The following is a 21385-nucleotide window of genomic DNA, read 5'->3' on the forward strand; positions in this document are numbered from 1 at the left end:
TAGACACCATATTGCCTGTTTTTGCTCTATTTCGACAACAAAAATCATTTCAAACAGCCACCATAGCACAGTTTTGCGTCTTTGAGCAATGACGGTGTTTCATTCCTGAATGAATCAACCGTTTAAATGATTCGGTTCAATCGCAGTGACTCGCTTATTAACAGTGAATTGCTGCCACCTACTGGCGGTTTTAATTTCACATTTAAAGTATCTTTTGAGTTATTTTTTTATTTTTTTTATAATTTCAAACAAATATTCAACATTTTATGTCTTATATATCAAAACGTTATTTCTGCATTTGTAAATGCAGGTTAAATGCATTCATGTCCTGCATTAAACAGTGTGTAAATACTAAATACCACTTAAATAACTGATTCCTTTAATTAAAAACAACTGGTTTGAGATTTATAGGTCTATCCCAGGGGTGTCAAACTCAGTTCCTGGAGGGCCGCAGCCCTGCAGAGTATAGTTCCAACCCTGCTCCAACACACATACATGAAATAAGCCTAAATTATTAGATTAGCTGGATCAGATGTGTTTAATTATGGTTATATCTAAACTGTGCAGGGCTGTGGCCCTCGAGGAACTGAGTTTGACACCCTTGGCCTATACCATTTTTGCCTCCCTCCCACTTTTAAAATGTAACTAAGTAATTTTTACTTGAGTAAATTTTAAACGAGCTACTTTTTACTTTTACTTGAGTAGATTTTTAGACTGGTACTTTTGCTTGTACTTAAGTAAAATTGTATTAATGTAATGGTACTTTTACTTGAGTAGAATATGTTTGTACTCTTTCCACCTCTGGTCTTATGATACATCATTTGTTGTATTCCTCAATTGAAAGTCGCATTGGATAAAAGCGTCTGCCAAATGAAATGATTTCATGCAGGTTGGTTTACAGCTTTCAACTGGATATTATTTTGTTTTAAGGATGTTTTAAGGATGTTCAGAATGAAGGATTTTGAAGGGTACAACTGATAGACACTTAGCTCCCATGATTCTTTACTCAGGTTTAATTGTGTGATGATGGTGCCTGAATTCATTCATTCATTCATTCATTCGTGAAATTATGTGTTTCCGTTGCTTCCAGAATGTCTTGCACAACCATCACTTGTACAGAGAAAGCAAGCTAATATTTTGATTAAGCTTCTTGAGAGTCTATGCATCACCAGCAGAAGGCAGTAATGCTCTGTTTGTTTTTGCACTGGGCAAAATCACCATTGACCTTTTGCATTACTGGGCTTAGATCATAGGACTTCAACCCTGCTCCTGCTGACCCACTGTCCTGCAGAGCAGTGGCGTGCACAGACCTCCGGAGGGGCAGGGGAAAAGTGTCATTCCCCCTCTGTACAATTCGCGATTCGCGGTCAGAAATCGCGGTCTGGGGGGACCTATTTCACACCGAAAGGGCTCTTTCGCGCCAGTGATTAAAGGGGCAGGGGCTCGAGCCCCTGAACAACAAAAACTATTTTCAGCAATGATAATAATAAGAAAACTCTGCATATTAGAATGATTTCTGAAGAAGCATGTGTCATTGTAAACTAGAGTAGTGACTGCTGAAAATTCAGCTTTGCCATCAAGAATAAAGCACATTTTGAAATATATTATGCAACAAAAGTTAAGCTTATACAATAATATTGAAATGCCAACATGAAAAGAAACACACACACACACACACCAACACAAAGCAGTGCTTTAAATTGTATTCCAACACATCTCAGACTATACTAAAAAATTTAAACAGAAAATGAATATCATATGCACTCAAATAAATTGTACATAAGCTCAAATAAATTTTACCACCTTAGATTGATTATCAGCTCAGATGTGATGTCATCAAACTGGGCCAATTACACTGTTAAAATTTTTTGTGTGAAATTACAGTATATTCCAGGTTAATAATTGTATCACTTTCACAGTAGTTTCACAGTGGGACTTCTCTTGTTTCTAACTCCACTCTCAAATATTTCTTGTAAAAAACAGCATCATAATGTGTTTCTGCAGTGCATATGTACTATGAAGGCACCCACCATGCAATGCAGCATGAATAGCTGTTTTTTTATTATTATTATTATTATTGTTGTTGGTTTTATTTGTGCTATTGAACTTGTTTTGGTTCATTTTCAGCAGTTTTTGTTGCTGGTTTATTTTGTAATGTTGGTTTATGTTGTAAGTGTTGTTTTTATTTGTTGAGTTTTACCATTGCTGTGTTTTGTATGTCGAGTATTGATGTCACACCTTTCAAAGATGTTTCTCAGCAGTTGCTTCACTATTGTGAAAGATCCATCCACAAACAGTTATGAATATCAAATAAGTTATTGATTAATCTTCATGCTTGAATAATGCTAAAATAAAATTATCATATTCTTGCTAAGAAGAGTACAACTATCTTAAATCCAGGCAATTAGCTTATTTCATATTCTAGCCTGTTATCATTTTGACAAATGCTTTAATTTTTCACACTTCTGACATAACTAGATCAGAAATTTGAATATGAATATGCAAGGTCAAAGAGCATAAACAAATGGGATCATCAATCACCATTATAGTGACTTCAAAACAATTACAGTAGTAAACGACTAAATTTAGCTTAAATTTAACAGTGGCACAGTTAAAGACAACTTTATAATATGAATTCACAGTAAAAGAAGATCAGTAAATTACTGTGAAATTACTGTTACATCTTTCTGCTGTTCATTCACAGTCATTTGTAAGAAAATCACCCAGGATGCACAGCAAATTTTTGACTACACTAATATATTGTAAAATAATCCTGTAAATTCCAATGGCAGGTGTCCCTTTTGTGGCCAGATTCCCTAAGTGACCACAACACGGTTCATTACTTTTTTCCTCTAATGTAAATACAAAGCAGACCACCCATGCCTTCATAATGCCAGCAAAAATCAGACCCCTTCCCTGAATCCTGACAGTTATTCCGAGGCCATCCCACCATGAGCCTTTCCCAAGTCTTCCTACTCTGTCACTGACAATTAGCATAATCGTATTGCAATGGATAAGTCCTGTAAGGAAAGTAGAGTAACAGGTGCCACAGATGGTCTGGTTTACTATGACTCACACGCTCAGTTTGATTTCAGTTTGTTTAAAGCTAAACCAATGATGACAAAATAGCTATCTCATGCTTACAAGCTGGTCCTTTTTGACAAGCTAAAAAATCTCAGAGAAACCTACTCATTATAATCTAACCTAACTTGTCACATTCCCCGGACTACCCCACTGCTGTCGAGGTGCCAGGGAGAGCGAGAGAGTTTTTCTGTCTTAATTCACCCCACTCCCTCCCTCCCTGGTGGAGCCAAAGTGGACACGGCTCCAGTCAAGGAGAGAAGTAGAGTTTGGAATCATAAGGAAATCTCTGGAGTCTGGGCCTACTGGACAGACAGCAACCTCATCCCAACCCCACCCCAAAGTCTCAGCATGGGGGCATCCTATGGCAAGAAAGTAAGTACGCTTTTGTAATTTTTATTAAGGAGTAACTGAGTTTTGTAGAGTGGATGACTCAGGCCATGGCTTGTTTTGAACATGATGTGTCTTAAGAGATTTTTATGGTTTGTTTACATCCGAATCATCACCAAACATTCAAGGTACTGCTGATTTGTCTTTAAACCATTTTAATATGTACAGTAGTACCTTTTTTAATATAATTGTTAATGTGTTTTCCAGAAGATATACTTAATTGTGAATGCACATTTTAGAAAAAAAAAAGACTTATTTTGTTATAGAAGTCAACATTCAAGACAATGCTTTCACTTGCTTAAAATGTCTAAATGCAATTGATCCAGGGCACTTTAAATGCTGCTGACATTTTACATCATAGTATTTTATACCATTTAAAACCAAATTGCTCTAGTTTCCACAAGTTTCAGATTAACCCAAAAGCCCATTGTTGGTGTTTTGAGTGTTTGGGTGATATGTAACCAGTGAAGTATTGGAGTAGTAACATTGACAAATATTTGAGCTATGGGGAGGACAGCATGCTGGGAAGGTGTGGATGGAGGGTGTGGTGGCGACTGAAGTTGACTCATTGCTCAGTTCTGCAAGTGACAGCTGACAGCTGCTGTAGAGAGGGTTACTAGAGGATTATAGGATACAGGAGCCTCTTCTGATTACCTGTGTCTGAGCCATTTGCTTGAACAATCAAGTGTCAGATTTATCAGGGAGGAGTCACAGTCAGAATTAAATAAACCTTGATCCACCTCATGGATAAGGAACTCTGTTGTATTGTACTGGCATATAGGCATGTAGCTAGTTGAACAGCTGTTCTGTAAATTAGCACTGGATTGACTTATCAGCATCCAGGACCATAACTACCTGTTTTCTCATTGTGAAAACAGTTATAGGTGTATTGTGTATGTGGGTTTTCTTCATCTTTGGGCACTTTTATGTTACCAGGAGTTAGTTGATTGATTGATTGATTGATTGATTTTATGTTTATGGCGTAACTTGCACCATAAACAGCCGTTGTGTCCCTAATACAATTTTATTTTAATATACAGCACCTGTTTACTTTAGTAAGTAGACAGCATTGTCACTGAGCTTGAGATAAAATATGAAACGTGATGTGTGGAGGAAAAAAAAATACGGTAATAAGTAATTAAATTTTAAAGTAATTTGATCAAATTTAGTAGAAAGTGTGAAAATATTATGTAATTATCTGTTAGGATAGATAAAATGCTAGAAGTTAATGTCATTTTCATCACAGAATGAAAATACATAATGTAAGATGTGTTGGACATGACACTGTGATGAAAATGTTCATAAATTTCAGAAATATAATAATAATAATAATAATAATAATAATAACTGGCAGATTAAGAAGTGTATTGTCTAAAAGTCCACAGGGTTCATAAAGAAACAGCCCTATATTTTTCTCTTGAGTCTAGCAGCAGGGCAGAGGTTATGGAGTAATACTAATTTACTTGCAAGGCACACTATCTAAAAGCAGACTATAATAGTCTAGCAATGAGCTTGCAAATTCCTCTCCAGTACAAGGAAAGTCCCACATGCAGAATGGTACCAGACCAATTCAGCATCCTGTTAATGGGTCAAAATATAGACTTATTTTAAGGTTCACAGCCATCTTAGTCTGTTCATGGTGGATCATATGCTCCCTAAAAAAATCATATTTGAAGCAATGCAAGAATGCTGACACCCCTTGAGCACATTGTTGTTTCAATAGTCCATTGGAATGAGAGTTCTTCAGTAATGTCTGAGGTGCAGCACAGAAAGCAGTGCTCAGTAAGAGAGCTGGATATGTCAGCTTGTCAGAGCTGTAATTTCATCCTCTCTGCCAGCTTCCGGGCCACTTGGCATGAGCTGAATACCTCGACTGGACCCTGCAGTTATAGACCCTCACATCACAAGACCCCTCTTTCACTTTTTCAATCGGGCTTCTGAACTGAGTCCTAACTGTAAGAGAAGTCATGCAAACATTTGTGATTCTTAATATAACCTAATGCAGTGAAGTGCTCTGTTTTGTTGTGTCTTGTTAACTCAAATGATTTAATTAAAACTTTGTTCCGTGTTCATCCTGTTACAAGCTTTATTCCACTGGAGCGTTTATCTCTGCTGTGGCATTTCATGCATGGGTGAGATGAGACGCAACTGCACAAAGCTTACTCAATCACAAGTGAATATGGAATGATTGGTTTCAGTCCAAGCCAATTAAATCTCTGCTAACCTTGGCAGTATTTGTAAGTGCATACTACCACACTACTAGCACTAACATTTCTGCCTGTGCAAATGTATGTGTATTTATGCATAGAATACTTGGTTTACCTATTTAATTTGACAAAATGTTAAGTATACAACAAATATGATGCATACAGCACAAGCATATCTGCTCCTAAATTATAATGATTAACAACAAAGCTTGTCTATAGGATCAGGATGAATACAACTACATGAGCCAACTCCTGAGCAGAGCACTTGTATGTGATTGCCCTACTGCTAAATGGGATGTCAAGTTGTGTTAATGCCTCCTGTGCCAGAGACCTACTGAGGAAGATTAGACCAATCAGACAAAATCCTTTCTAAATGATCCAACTGTCGAGTTAAAAATAATTACACACTCTGGGACGGAATTTAACTCTAAAAGAACAGGTGTTTATGTTCTACATGGACAGTTTCTGATTCATAGAAAGGTTATCGGAGACAGCACTGATCTCTAATGCATTTAAAGTATGATTTACTGTTGTTGTAATCAATGGACTGATGTAGCCTTATATTTTAAAGGGACATTTTTATTTTAAAAGTCATTTTTGCTTGTGTGTGGTGATGTTAGACTGACATCTTGTGGTGTGGATTAAGCACAAAGCGAAAGAGTTTTTAGTTACCACTGCCATTGTAAAAAATATCCTACAATTGCAGTGTTTATCACCCATGATTCATTTCTTCAACAATTAAATGAGAGGCAGGTCATGTGATCTCAACATGGTGGCCACCCTGATGGGGCGACCCACTTTATATAATACTTTTTGTAGGTTACTGATATGACTGTAGTCTTGGAATTTTACTTGGTGCATCTTTAAGTTACACTCGGTTTATTTTACAATAACTAATATACAAAAAATATTATATTATGTTATATTATATATTAATTTATGACATATTTATCAAATGTTATTGTACAATGTACTTTGCTGGAGGACAGCGGGAAATGTTTTGTGATAAATTAAATTCCAGCTAATTTAAAGTTTGTGTGACACTAGTTATTTATCGTGTTAGGCTATTATACTCCCAAAAAGGAAAGCATTAATATTAGCTTTTTGTCTCATTTAATGTTCAGTTTATTAGATTTGTGTTTTCTTTTGAACATCTGTATTAATTTTGTTATCAAAGATGGATCCTAAATGGTTAACTATGCTAAAATTATACAGAGCTAGACTTAGCTTCTGGTTAGCTGGTGTGAGACGGTGAATTTGTACGAGAAAAAGTGGGTCAGATTCAAAGTAAGATGGGTCCAGACACCAGAATGTATAAGAACCCTGGAGAATAAAACCAAATATGTATAAATGTATAAAACCAAACCTGTCCGTGTTGCACTTCAGCCTGGGCAACAAATGTGTCTCTGATGAATGGACTTTAAACAGGACTCTTAAAGTAGAAATCCCTTTCTCCTTCTCTCTCTCTCTCTCTCTCTCTCTCTCTCTCTCCCTCTCTCACTGTATATCTCTTTCAACATTAGTACAGGTCTCATTTCACTCCATTAACAGAAAAAAAAAAAAAAAAACTCTGAAATAAGAAACAACACTTCATTTTGAAGGCTAAATTGTGGATTGTATGTAGAGATTGAGGTTAATCTGAGACTCTGGAATGTTGAAGTTACAGAATGGCTGCTCAGATTTACACTAGATATTTGTTTCAGTAAATTAGACTTGTTGTTCCGCTATTTATGAAATGTACAAATAATTTTAAATATTTACATCCTGCTGTGTATGTATATAACTGACAGTACAAATTATCAAGAATTACTTGATCACAGATTCTGTTCTTATTGGCTTTCAATATGTCCATTAAACTAGGTTAAATTATGGAATTTGTACAAAATAAGAAAAGAAAAAAACTGAGGGAAAATGTTCACCACTCATTATAAAACCTGATAATTATTCATGCATGCCGTCCCATTGAACCAGAGGAATTCACTAGGTCAGAGGAACTGGAAGTAGTTTAATTAGACAGGACATAAGCAGAATGCAGAATAACATACATGGCTTCTGATCTGCCTATTTATGACCAATGAATAAGCACAAAAAAAAAGCTAAAAAAAAGAAAGCTAGAACAATATAATCTTGTGTAACACTGTTGACATGAAATATGAAAAATTGCAAGATCTCTACAACAATATCTGGTTTATGAATATAATTTCTCTGAATATAACCTTGCATATGACTTCATGACTTTTTTATTGTGGTCAGATATTCTAGAAGAAAGATATATTTGCTAAAACTGTATAACCCTATAAGACTCTCAATAAAGATGAACTCATAAAAATAGGAAAATCTTACTAATAAAACTTTTTATTAGTAATAAAAAGTTTATTTCAAAACTGAAAATGAAAACTTTGTAATATATATTATTATTAGATGTTTCATACTTTGTGCTGATGACGAGCATGTGTGCCCTATTAGATTCAGAAGGGTCTCTAACTACTGGCCACAAATCAGTTTTCACTTTCATTATTTTGGTTTGATTTTTAATGTTAATTGTAATTTTTTCCTCTCACACAGTTGACTACAGGCCTAAAACACAAATGCAAACATGCAATTGTAGCCTAATCGATGACAAAAAAATTAATAAAAATCTGCGTGTTTCTGTTTGGATTTAAAAAAAGTTCTAAAGTTATTATTATTCTCATAATACTACTACTAATAATAATAATAATAAATTGCTTATTCAGTGGGAATATGGGAATACAACTGACTGAGTGTAACAGATCAACTGTTGATCAAAATCAGCTCATGTAGGATTGCATGTAGGATTCAAATGAAGTTAAGGAGTTAAACACTTTTCTTTACAGAAATCCCTATAGAGCTTTGTAATTGAAACGGTTGTGATTTATGCAGAGCTTAAATAGCACAGCTGATTTGTTTTTGCACATTAAATATGATATATTTGTTCTCCAAAAATGTTTTATGATGTTTTTCATTGTGCAGGTTATATATATATATATATATATATATATATATATATACTGTATATATTAATGAATAGTAGAAGCACAATGTTGAAGGAATATATGTGGGGCATGACATAAACTGAGCATATGAGGCTATGTTCCGTTCTATGTGTAGTACTGGATTCCCCAACAGGTGGCACAATCAGCCCAAATGTGAAAGTGCCTTTGACTGTTATCAGCAAATGGTAAATTGGAAAAAGTCTTTATTTCTTAATTATATTTAAAAACTGTGGTCTACTATAAAACAATTGTATGTACCAACATAAGGCCGACATATAAGGTTTGAAAACATAATGTGCTAATTGTATAAATGACTAAAGGGCAAAACTTTTATTCCTGTTACAAACAGTACTGTGGCCAAGAAATTCCCACGCTTAATGATCAGGTGAGAGGAACATCTGTTTTAAATCAAGAGATGAGCAGGCTGTGTTAACAGTTCTCTGCGATCTAATGCTAATATCCACTGTGATTTCCAGTCAAACAGTAAATGCGCAGTTATGCTGTAGCCTGGATTAAGGATGTGCAAAGCTACAAAAATGAACTCCTTTCCAACTAGTTGAGTTGTTTACTCACCCTCATGTCGTTCCAAACTTGTATGACTTATTTTATTCTGTAGAATGTGAAAGAAGATAATTTGAAGAATGTTGGTAGGCAAACACTTTCAGTTCCCATGTACAAAAACAACTAAAACTGAAATTAAAAAAGATGATAATAAATAAATAAATAAATGAATGAATGGATGAATTAATTAATTAATTAATTAATTAATTACAAAAATAAACACAACAAAATATCTCAAATTTCAACTGAAATTAAAATGAAATGAATGATAGCACTGACTGACCACATTGTTAGATTTGCCATATTCAACATTCGGAAGATCAGGCCCTTTCTTTTGGAACATGCTACACAGCTGCTTGTTCAAGCTTTTGTTCTGTCCAGGCTGGACTACTGCAATGCTCTCTTGGCGGGTTCACCAAGCTGCTCGCATAAAATTAATGAAATTGATGTCTGCCTTCAAAACAATCACTGGCTCTGCACCCCTTTACCTAAATTCACTACTTCAGACTTATGTGCCCTCCAGGAGCTTGTGTTCTGCAAGTAAACATTGCTTTATTGTGCCATCCCAAAGAGGCACAAAATCCCTTTCACAGACTTTTACCTTAACTGTTCCCTCCTGGTGGAATGACCTGCCCAACTTGATCCGAGCAGCTGTGTCCTTAGCCATCTTCAAGAAATAGCTAAAGGCACATCTATTCCATCTACACTTGACCCTCTAACACTAGCACTCTCTATTCTGTTTTTATTCTATATACTTGATTTATTTGTATTTATCCAAAAAAAAAAAAAACGACCCTCTTTGCACCCTTTATTCTGTTTATCCTTGTTTTCTTTTTATTTAAAAAAAAACAAAAAAAAACTTGCTACGTGTACTGCGTTAGACTAACCAAGACTTGTCACAGCACTTGCATATCATTGCTCTTTTCTTGATTTGATTGATTCTATTGTCCTCATTTGTAAGTCACTTTGGATAAAAGCATCTGCTAAATGACTAAATGTAAATGTAATGCAAATGACTATCCTTTGAAAGGGATAGTTCACCCAAAAATGAAAATTGTCACTATTCATTCACCCTTGTGAACAAAGTTGTTCCAAACGTATAAGAATGTCTTTCACAAAACTGTTTGGTTTCCAAAATTCTTCAAAATATCTTATTTTGTGTTCAAAAAAAGAAAGAAACTCATACAGGTTTAGAAGGATGTATTATAGTTATAAGTGCACTAGTCTCAGATAGCCAGACCTTCAGAATGACAGCAGAAGGTCTGGGAACCGTGGCCACTTTAAAGGGCCAAGGACATCCCAAAAGGCCATATGACTGTCAGGTAAAGCAACCAATCATGTTTTTTTGTTGTTGTTGTTGTTGTGCCACGTCATGTTTAGGGGTGTGGAAATTTCCCAGCAATAACAAACCAGTGTATTAAACTCTTGGACGTAGTTTAAAGAGTTTATGCCACAAACTTTACTTATTTAACATTCAAACAAAATCCAGTGTTTAGTTTATCCTGATAAGTGCTGTCACATTTGTAAAACGACAGCTTTGTTCTTCCATGAGGGGGTTTGACGTCACGATATCTTTGTTTCCAGGCAGAGCATTAAAGAACGCGACACACACGTCTTCTGGAAATTCTGTAGAATTCAACCAATCAGATGACAACTTCAAAACTTCGAAGTGTTTCCATTTTTGTGTGCCATATGCATCAGACATTCATCCAATGGTCTGTGGGCATGACGTCTGAGGCTGAGACTATATGTGCACACACTTGACTACACACATGTACACTTTAATAGAATGGCCCCCAAGCAGCTCAAAATTTATCACCATTTCCACTTACTTTTATCTCAACAGGAAACCAGAAGATGGGCTCTGATCTTGTGTAGTTTACCAGGTCTTAGCTGCCAATAAAACACATAATGACCATTAGGGGAATGGAAAATGTTTAACTGTGTAAGGAAATAATCCTTGAGGGATCCCTAAATGTCTGTTTAATTGCAACATTTAGATTCAAATTCAGGCCCAGGCAATGGATCAAGACCATGGAATCTGCAGAACTGTGTCACATGTAATACAAATAATGATAAAATATTAAACAATATTTTACTGTAAATAAAAACATTGCTTTTCAGTCTTTGTCTGGGTGCTGCAGCAGGTCCCTGCAGAAGATTGGAGCACTGATCCGTGCCCATGTTCTCTAGTAGGTTCTGTGGATAATTAGCAGGCTGCTTCTCCCCTTCTTGGCCTCCGCTAATTGTTTGTGTTGTCTTGGAAACCTGAGAGCACTCAGCTTGAAACCAGAGCAGCAAAGCAGGGCCAAAATCTATTAAAAACAGCCTTTTTGTTTGTGACTTATGCGTGAGGATGCAATATCACTTTCCAGTACATGGGTACAGGGGTGCGTTCTGAACAGCGTAAATAAAACATGAGAGATCAGAACGGGCCACAAGCAGAAAGGTCAAACGATCATTTTGGCAGGTAACTGGACACTACAGGTGAGGCGCTGTGGCATCCAGCCCATCTTGGAGGACAATGGTGCATTCTAGAGGAGGTCACGCTTGGCTCTCCTCAAGGTTTAGTGATGCCAGATTGCCTTGGCTGTAGCCTATATTCTGTCCCTTGTGACAGACGAGAGGACAATTTTGATTTCAGAGAGCTTGTTGTTCTTCTGTACATTACTACATTATACTGCACTAGATTAAACTATAGTACTGTACCATAATACACTTACCAATAATATGCTTCATTATGTTATTCACTGTAAAATTATCCAATTCCAATTTAAAAAAAAAAAAAAAAAAAAAAACTGGCAGAGATTCTCCAGAAATTGTCCAGTTTTACAGTTTCTGGTGTTACGGGGTTGCATATAACTTCACTGTCACACTACGCTATCAATAAATGCACGAAGATGAAGAAGAATGTAACCCAGGTCACTGACTAGGTCACTACGTTTTTGTTTGTTTGTTTATATATCTTAAGTATTTATAGGAAGAGAATGTTGTTTAAAGTTGTTTTATATATTGAATTATACTTTGAAATTTAGAAAGAAAAAAAAATTGGCCAAAGTAATTTTGATTGGGTGAGGTCGGAGGTTAGCTCCGCCTCCGAGAAAAGTTAAAGTTCATCCCCGAAAATTAAATTCCCAGACCATAAAGGATGCATATGCCCTTCCTAACCTGGAAGAAGCTTTTTAAGTTTTAACTGGATCAAGATGGTTCTCAGTCCTTGACTTAAAGTCGGGCTATTATCAAATTGAGATGGAGGAGTCTGACAAGCAGAAAACCGCCTTCGTATGCCCACTAGGTTTCTGGGAATTTAACTGGATGCTGCAAGAAATCACGAACGCACCTAGCACGTTTCAACGGCTAATGGAACGTTGTATGGGAGATTTAAACCGTAAGGAAGTGCTTGTGTTTATTGATGACCTCATAGTTTTCTCAAAAACGTTGGAAGAGCATGAGACAAGATTAATGCAAGTGCTCAAAAGACTCCGAGAGTTTGGATTAAAGCTTTCACCAGAAAAGTGTAAGTTTTATCAAACATCTGTCAAATATTTGGGTCACATCGTATCTCAAAACGGAGTGGAAACTGATCCCTCAAAAGTAGAGGCCCTCCAAACTTGGCCAAGACCGAAGAATCTAAAGGAGTTAAGATATTTCCTTGGATTCTCAAGTTACTACAGGAGGTTTGTGCAGGACTACTCAAAGATCGTGAAACCCCTTAATGATCGTACTGCAGGATATCCTCCACTGCAGAAAGATCGCAGGAAGAAGAGGGATGAGACCAAGCAGTACTTTGATCCAAAGGAACAGTTCGGAGAAATGTGGACCCAAGAATGTCAGCAGGTGTTTGACACTGTTATTGAAACTCACATCTGCTCCAGTGTTAGGATTTGCTGACCCCAAGCTGCCATATGTGTTGCACACAGACGCTAGTACCACTGGCCTTGGTGCAGCACTATATCAAGAACAAGATGGACAGATGAGAGTCATTGCTTTTGCAAGCCGAGGACTTACCAAGAGTGAAGCAAAATATCCAGCCCACAAGTTAGAATTCTTGGCGTTGAAGTGGGCTGTTACTGCCAAATTCAACGATTACTTGTATGGAGCTAACTTCACTGTGGTAACGGATAGTAATCCACTGACATATGTCTTAACCTCCGCAAAACTGGATGCAACCAGCTACAGGTGGTTGTCGAGTCTGTCGACTTTTACCTTTAGGATCCAATACCGAGCTGGAAGTAAGAATCAGGATGCGGAACTTACTGATCTGGAGAAATATTCCTCCTGTCAGAACAAGACTTAAGCAAAAGACAGAGAGCAGATCCAGAAATTGGAACGGTTATCAAGCAGCTGGAATCCAAGAAAAAGCCTTGTCCTAAGGCCATATCTCCTGAATTAGCTTGTCCACAAGAAGAAGTTCTTGATGATCTGGAAACGAGAAAAGAGAGGGAAAGAATCAGGCAATTTGCTTACCATCACTTGACAGATACCTCACGGGCAGTTGTTTCATCAGAAGCAATAAAGGCTATCTGTGAACGTCATGAAGTTTGCCAGCAGTGTGATGACCATGATTCCTTGTACCCACCAGTGACTCTTGTAGAATCTCTTGCTGTTGGTGTAAATGCCTTACCTCAAGCATTCCAGCAGGAAGATACTTACTGATCTGGAGAAATATTCCTCCTGTCAGAACAAGACTTAAGCAAAAGACAGAGAGCAGATCCAGAAATTGGAACGGTTATCAAGCAGCTGGAATCCAAGAAAAAGCCTTGTCCAGAGGTCAAGTAAATATCTACAGCGGATCTAAATATTTGTAATTAATTATAACTAGTTATGATTAATTATTCATATTTCCCCATGAGCTGATTCGCTACAATGATCAACGTGTTGTTGCCTCTGCTTTGGATGTGGGTGACCGTGTGCTTTTGAGAAATGTCCATATAAGGGGAAAGCACAAGCTTGCAGATAAATGGGAACCTGATGTGTATGTTGTAACCAGGAAGGCTGGTGACTTTCCCGTCTATACTGTCAAACCTGAAGGAAAGGACGGACCCGTTCGAACATTACATTGGGATTTGTTGTTGTCATGTGAATTCCTGCAAATGGACAGATCTGAAGAATCACTTACCAAAGAAGTCTCTCGGAGACCCAGAACCAGAAACAGTTCCACCAAAGAACCTGAGGAAAGTGAAATCCAAAGTGAGCATTCAGAATCTGATGGAAGAACCAGGTGAATCCTATATTCCTGGAAGCACACTGGAAATTGAAAGTAGAATTGTGTCAAATACAAACCCAATTACTTCTACCAGAAATGGAAGAACTGTGAACTTACCAGGTGTGGAACCTGCGTCAGAGCAGGATGCAGGATATCCTATCCGGCAATAACCTGTTAATGACACAAACTTACCTGAACCTGTGGAAAGAAATGTACTGTACTTAACGGAAGTTGAAGCTGTTGATGAAGATCTGGTAGATGGATCTGAAATAGAAATTGAAAGAGAAAATGAAGAGGAATCAACAGATAATAACAAATCAGCAGAAAACCCAAATGGAGAAGATGGAAGGAATAATGTTTCTTCACAAAAAGAAAGTACCATTTCCAGAAGTCCTCTGATGGATCAGAATGAAGTACGTCAAACTGTAAGAAGTCTAAGACGCGGTCAAAGATCCCATGAACCTCCAAAAAGACTTCAATACCCTCAGTTGGGAAATCCTTTCAGTATGGTGATCCAGTCTTTGTTGTCAGGCCTGAGTACAGCATTTACAAATTCGCTGGAAGAGAACCTGGAACATCTTAACAGTTCACCTACCATTGTGACTGTTCAACCTCAAATGCAGAGGGACCTACATACATTCAGGAGGGGAGAGTGTAACCCAAGTCACTGACTAGGTCACTAAAATGTATATAAAGATTTTTTTTTTTTTATATATAGCTTAAGTATTTATAGGACGAGAATGTTGATTAAAGTTGTTTTATATATTGAATTATACTTTGACATTTAGAAAGGGAAAAAAATTAAGTAATTTTGATTGGGTGAGGTCGGAGGTTAGCTCCGCCTCCGAGAAAAGTTAACGAGAGGAGCACAAAAGTTAACGAGAGAGCAGAGGGTGACATGGAGCAAGATGCAGAGCAATGCGAGACATTGAATTCGTCAATTCAATAAAGAGTCGAAATAGATGCTGTAAATAATCTAAAAAATAGATTATTGAAGCGAAAAATATCCTTAGAAGCTTAAACTTTAAGGAAATAGAAGCTGACAAAGAGAGACGTGTAAACAGACTGGACAGCTAGAAACGCATGAGAAAGACGACAAAAAATAACTGGATTAAGGCCAAATCAAGACATACTCTTTATTATCCTCTTTCATCTTATTTTTTTTTTTCCCTTGGCCGGGTTTTTTGTTTTTGTTTTTCTTCCCTGTTTTATGGTTGCATTATTTCTACTCTGGAATCCTGATCTGTCCCTGCCGTGGATGCTCTTTCTGTGGTTTGGACATGGCGAGCCACCCATTTAAGTGATAGTACCTGAAAGTAAAAAGAACAATCATGTTGCTGAACTGGTAGGACAAAACATATTCACCTTGAACTGTGGTATTTTATTTTTCCTCAATTTTTTCCATGGACTGAGTTTGAATTTTTCATATTGAACTGGAACTGAACAAATTTAAATTTGGACATTGAGCTTGAAATTTGAAATTGTGTTTTTTTTTTATATATATATGTGGATACAATATTTGAATTGTGAAACTGAATTTGATATTACATGTCTGAAATCTGAATTCCTGACTTGAAGGTTATATGATTCTGATTCTAAAATCTATATTTCAACTTTGATTTCAGTATCTTTCGTGACTGAACTATTGTTTGACGTTGTTTATTTTGCTTTTAATCCCTTTCCATCATTTCAATTTACTCAAGAATAATATATTGTCATCTAATTTCATTTACATTTATCTTTGAGTCTGAATTCTTTCTTTCATTAATTTCTGTTATCAATCCTATACACTCCAGTGAATCGACCTAATCTTCTGATATCTGGTCCTGGATAAAAACATAATGAGTGCCTGTGACAACAAACAAACTAAGGCAAAGGGGAATGAAACACAGAGAAACACAGAGTCCAAACTAACAGAAACTGTGACATTCACAATCTGAATATTTCATTAAATAATATAATATTAAAACGTACTAATATCCACTATAATAATACAGGTGTCACGCTCTTTTTTTTTACAATGCAATTACATATAATATGATGTTAAACCATTTACATTTTTTATCATATATGGTAAGGTATCTTAATAAACCAATTAACAGGTTTTTACTGTAGCATTTTCATGTCTTGTTATTCTGTAAAATGTACAAACTTTTTTTTTTTACATTGTTACTATAGGTATACTATACTATGCCATAATATACTGTACTACTATACTATACTGTATTCTACTGTACTGTACTGCCCTGCTCTGTTCTGTACTGCACAGTTTTTTTCTTTTTTCTTTTTTTTTTATTCCATACAATGAAAGTTAAAAGGGTTTAGTGTTGTTTTGGACAACACTGATTTATTTTAAACATTCTTCAAAATATAAATAATATACTATATTAATCATAAATATGCACACATACATTTAATATTCATTTCACTGTATATTGTACTAGTCTGTACATTTATGTCAGATCAGTTCACTGGTCCAGCTAACACACATTGTGTATTCTATACTGTAAACTATCAGGCAGTGTTCCTATCTAAAAGGAGATTGGCCCTTAGATGAAAGGTGGGACTTTCATTCCTATAGCTTTCAAGTGATTCTAATCATTATCATATCCTCACTTTTATAAAGTCATATAATGTACTATTCTATATATATGCTGCTTTGTTCATTCACAATTCTAGATATATTCTGTATTGTTCAGCATTTAATTGGTTTATTTGTGCCTGTCTTGTCTGAATAATCACAGGCATATGCTGATACATATTGACTGGCTTAAGAAACATTTCACCACATAATCAAGATATATGAAGCCCAGTTCCACAGCTTAATGGACTGAGTGCCATTCCATAATTAAAAGAGAGCATTCAGTGCTGAATAAATCCAATTCAGACCTCATTCATACTATTAAACACCACTCTACCATTCACGAAACGCTGCTCCAAATATGGATTGTCTCTTAGTGAGCATAAGCTTATTTCAACCTGATTCCATTGTTACTTGAGGAGGCTTTGCATCTCTCAGCCTCTAAGTCTTTGTTGATTATAATATTATTTAAAACCTCTCTCTCAATGAGAGGACACAAATCCCCTTATAATACAAGCAAATTAATTACATCTCAATAAAGCTTCCTTTTTATATCAAGCCTGAGGGCTTGTTCAGAGGAAAAACATTCATATTTGTGCAGGTGAACAAAAATCAGCTGTTGGTTTTGTTTGCAAAGGGTGTGTAAGGAACAGCTAAACAGAAATTATTGCACACACAATTTTCCTTCTAGGTTGTAATAGGTGTGTAAGGCTGAAATTAAAGAGATTTGCTCCTTCATCTGACTTCCATGTCTTTACTGTGAACGATAAGACAGTGAGGCCTTTGTGAAGACACCAAGCATGAGCAGGCCTCTCCTAGCAACTGCAGCAACAATATCCATTCACCCAGCCAGAGTATTCTACTTTGAATGTAGCTCAGGAAAGCCAGAGTCCTCAGCCATTAATTTGTAACTGCAGGCTATAGAAAAGCTGGGTGATGTGAGTTCCACTTAAAAGAAGAGAGGGTTTGTGCTCCCACTAGTGTATCACAAAACTTTTACATTTGAGACCAAGTGGTTTCACACACACACACACACTGAGTGTAAATACTGGGGTTGGATATGAAAAACAGTTAAACAACTGTGTGACTTGAAAACAGTGATTATTCTGTGGAAATACTGGAAAGCACCTTTAGACTTTGTGTTTCAAATCAAAACTCAATGCTTGTATACTGATTGTTCACTCAAAAACGAAAATTCTGTCATCAGTTACTCACCCTTATATTGTTCCAAACCCCAGGGGTGGACTTACCCATTAGGCAAAGGCAGGCGACCGCCTTGGGCCCCCAAAAGCCAAGGGTCCCCTAAAATGCTTTCCAATTCACTAAATCCGCCCCTGCCAAACCCATAAGACTTATGTTCATCTTTGAAACAAAAAGATATTTTTATTAAATATGCAATATCTGTCCCTCCACTGAAAGAACAGATTTAATTTAGGCTTTTATTCACATATAAAGATTGATCAACACACATACATAGGGTGTCTCTTAAGAAGACGTGCATTAAAATGTTAAATTCTTTATTTTTACAATGTCTTTATCAACGTTTTGAAGCGTCAAAGTTTTGATGGAATGGTCTTTTAATTGGAGGGGCAGAAATTGCTTAGGTGTTATTAAAAATATCTTCATTCTTGTGTGATGATAAAAAGTCTTTGGGGTTGGGTCGTTTTTGGGTGAACTCTCTCTTTAAAAATTGTTTAAAAATATCGGTTTTATGGAATTATACAACAGGAGAACCTTGCTAAATTTAAGAAAGAACACTCAGAAACCAATATGCTGATCTAAAGAACATGGAAAGCTTTGTGCATCCCAAAAATGAAAATTTGTTCATTAATTCATCATTTAATTCATCAGAATTCTGAAAACTGTATAACATTTCTTCTGTCGAACATAAAGGGTTTGATGTCAATTATGTCAAATGGCTGAATTACAATTTCTCAGTCGCTTTGGTGCATTTCTCAAATCATCCTTAATATTTTCAAAAAAGTATGTGCATTTCTCAAAACAATTCGTACAAACAGCACCACACAATGGATTACCTGCAAAAGCCTGTAACTTACCCAAAATCTTTAGTTCATCTCTCAAAGGTATTTATGTCAATGAACATATCAGTGCCATCAGAATGAAAAGTCCTTGTGTCATTGTTCACAAACAAGATAGTCAAAATGCTTAGTCATGTTGTCAATATAACAGTGCACTCTGTTACAGTTTTTCTCAGTCGATTTGGCGCATTTCTCAAATCATCCTTAATATTTGCAAAAAAAGTGTGTGCATTTCTCAAAACAATTCGTACAAACAGCACCACACAATGGATTACCTGCAAAAGCCTGGTCATTGTGATATAGAAAAGAAAAAGTAGTATGGGCACAAAGGCGAAAATATAAAATTAGAAAGGCAAAACAGAAAACACCCCTTAGGCAGAACTTTGCTTTTGCATGCAGCACTGTATGAGGAATCGTCTACACCTCCTGACAAGCCAGTCTGTCGGGCCACAGATTCTCATCTACATCACAACGAATATCTTCCCTTGCAAAGCAACGTGGAAAAAATATTTTGGAATGTCTTATCCAGCCTCTGCAGGCGACTACTGTGATGTCCTCACAGGCTACATCCATGGCAGCCAGCAGGGTCATCGGAGTATGTGGCTGGCGATCATAGACCTTCCACCTCCATGCTGAGTAGAACTCCTCAATTGGGTTAAGGAATGGGGAATAAGGTGGGAGGAATTCCATCAGCATCCTATAGTGGGTCACAAACCATTGCCTGAAGGCGTGTGAATGATGGAATCGCACATTATTCCAAATTACCACGTACTTTGGTAAATCATCTCGGAATGGACCCCTCTCATCATCAGGGATGAGAGTCCTGTAGAGGGTCTCTAAGAAGGTGAGGAGATGCTGTGTGTTGAATGGCCCTATACGGGGAATATGAGGAATATGGAATATGAGCACACATACTGATATTTCCTCCCCGTTGGCCTGGCAAATCAACAGTAGCTCTGTGGCTGATGACATTTCGACCACGCCTTCTGCTTTTGGTCAGGTTGAAGCCAGCCTCATCCACATATATGAAGTTGTGAGCTGGTTCACTTGACTCCAATTCCATTATACGCTGTATTCCAAAACACAAAAATAGTTTAATGAATTACATCATTTCCATTTTGGACAACATACAGTTACCTCAAATTTATACATATTGCATGTTTTTTTTTTTCTTCTACAGACATAGGAAATGTGTACAGGTCACTATAAAATGTTGTTGTATGTACATAGATATTTTACCTGTACATACTGGTACCATAGCTCCTTCACTCTGTCATCATTCCTTTCGAATGGTACATGGTACAGCTGTTTCATACTCATGTGGTGTCTTTTCAGCACCCTGTCGATAGTTGAGATGCTAACAGATTGGATGTTTTCAAAGACATTGTTGTCTTCAATAATGGCACTCTGTATCTCCCTTAGTCTAATGGCATTGTTTGCTCGGACCATGGTGCAAATAGCCTCTTCCTGATGAGGTGTGAAAAGGGGTCCTCTGCCACCCCTGTGAGGTAATCTTGCAGCTCTTTGGGGGGAAAAATGCAGAAATGGAAAATACATGATTTTGCACATAAAACAGAAAAAAGTGCACACACAAATATATAAAAATATACGTGTGTTTGCATGTTGCAGTTTGTATCTGTATGAAATATATTTGCTGTATGCTGCAAAATACAAATAAACACTGTTATTATGAATCCTTACAGCAAGTATACAGTATAACAGTACATTGCCCATTGGTTGACATACCTGTTCTCTCTACGAAACGTTTGAATTATTGAGGATACGGTCGATCTCCCAATATATGGCTGCACCCTTCGACCCGCCTCAGCCATTGTAAGGCAATGATTGACAACATGGTCCACGATAGTGGCCCTTATTTCATCTGATAGGTGCCGCTGTCCTTGGCCTCTTCTGCCTCTTCTGCCTCTTCCTCTGTTTTGCCTCTGTACCCTTCCAGCATGCATCCTAACTCCTCTTCTTCCTCTCGGCTGTTGACCCTGATCGTTTCCTGGATGTTCATCCATTTTTGGAATTTATAACTCTTGTGTTGTCCTCTGTCTATATATGTTTTCCAATTGAAGGTTCATTAGATGCACCTTTGAGCTATTTCTGAGAACTGGTTTGTCATTGGTTGATCTAAATTCTCTTCATTAGTGAAAGTCAAGATTCACCTGCACAATTTGTTCAAAAGAATGATAAACTGCTATTATGATTGTGCACAAGTGACTAGATGATGTGGAGGTTGACCAAGTAGTTTTGAGAATTTCATTTCTGATCTGAGAAATGCACCAAAGCGACTGAGAAAA

At 36.7% G+C, this 21385-nt stretch overlaps 1 protein-coding gene across 1 annotated transcript in view; it reads left to right on the top strand.

Moving 5' to 3' along the window:
• The first annotated feature begins 3203 nt into the window (after positions 1–3203).
• LOC107724804 (protein FAM107B-like) overlaps positions 3204–21385 on the top strand; it is a 41808-nt gene continuing 23626 nt past the window's right edge. Inside the window, exon 1 of the mRNA XM_016533859.1 lies at positions 3204–3456. Within this exon, the coding sequence (XP_016389345.1) occupies positions 3433–3456 (24 nt within the window). The 5' untranslated portion in view covers positions 3204–3432. The remainder of the gene's footprint in view (positions 3457–21385) is intronic.

The sequence above is a fragment of the Sinocyclocheilus rhinocerous genome, unplaced genomic scaffold (genome assembly GCF_001515625.1).
Source record: "Sinocyclocheilus rhinocerous isolate Xijiao unplaced genomic scaffold, SAMN03320098_v1.1 scaffold3108, whole genome shotgun sequence".
In the NCBI taxonomy this organism is placed as follows: domain Eukaryota; kingdom Metazoa; phylum Chordata; class Actinopteri; order Cypriniformes; family Cyprinidae; genus Sinocyclocheilus; species Sinocyclocheilus rhinocerous.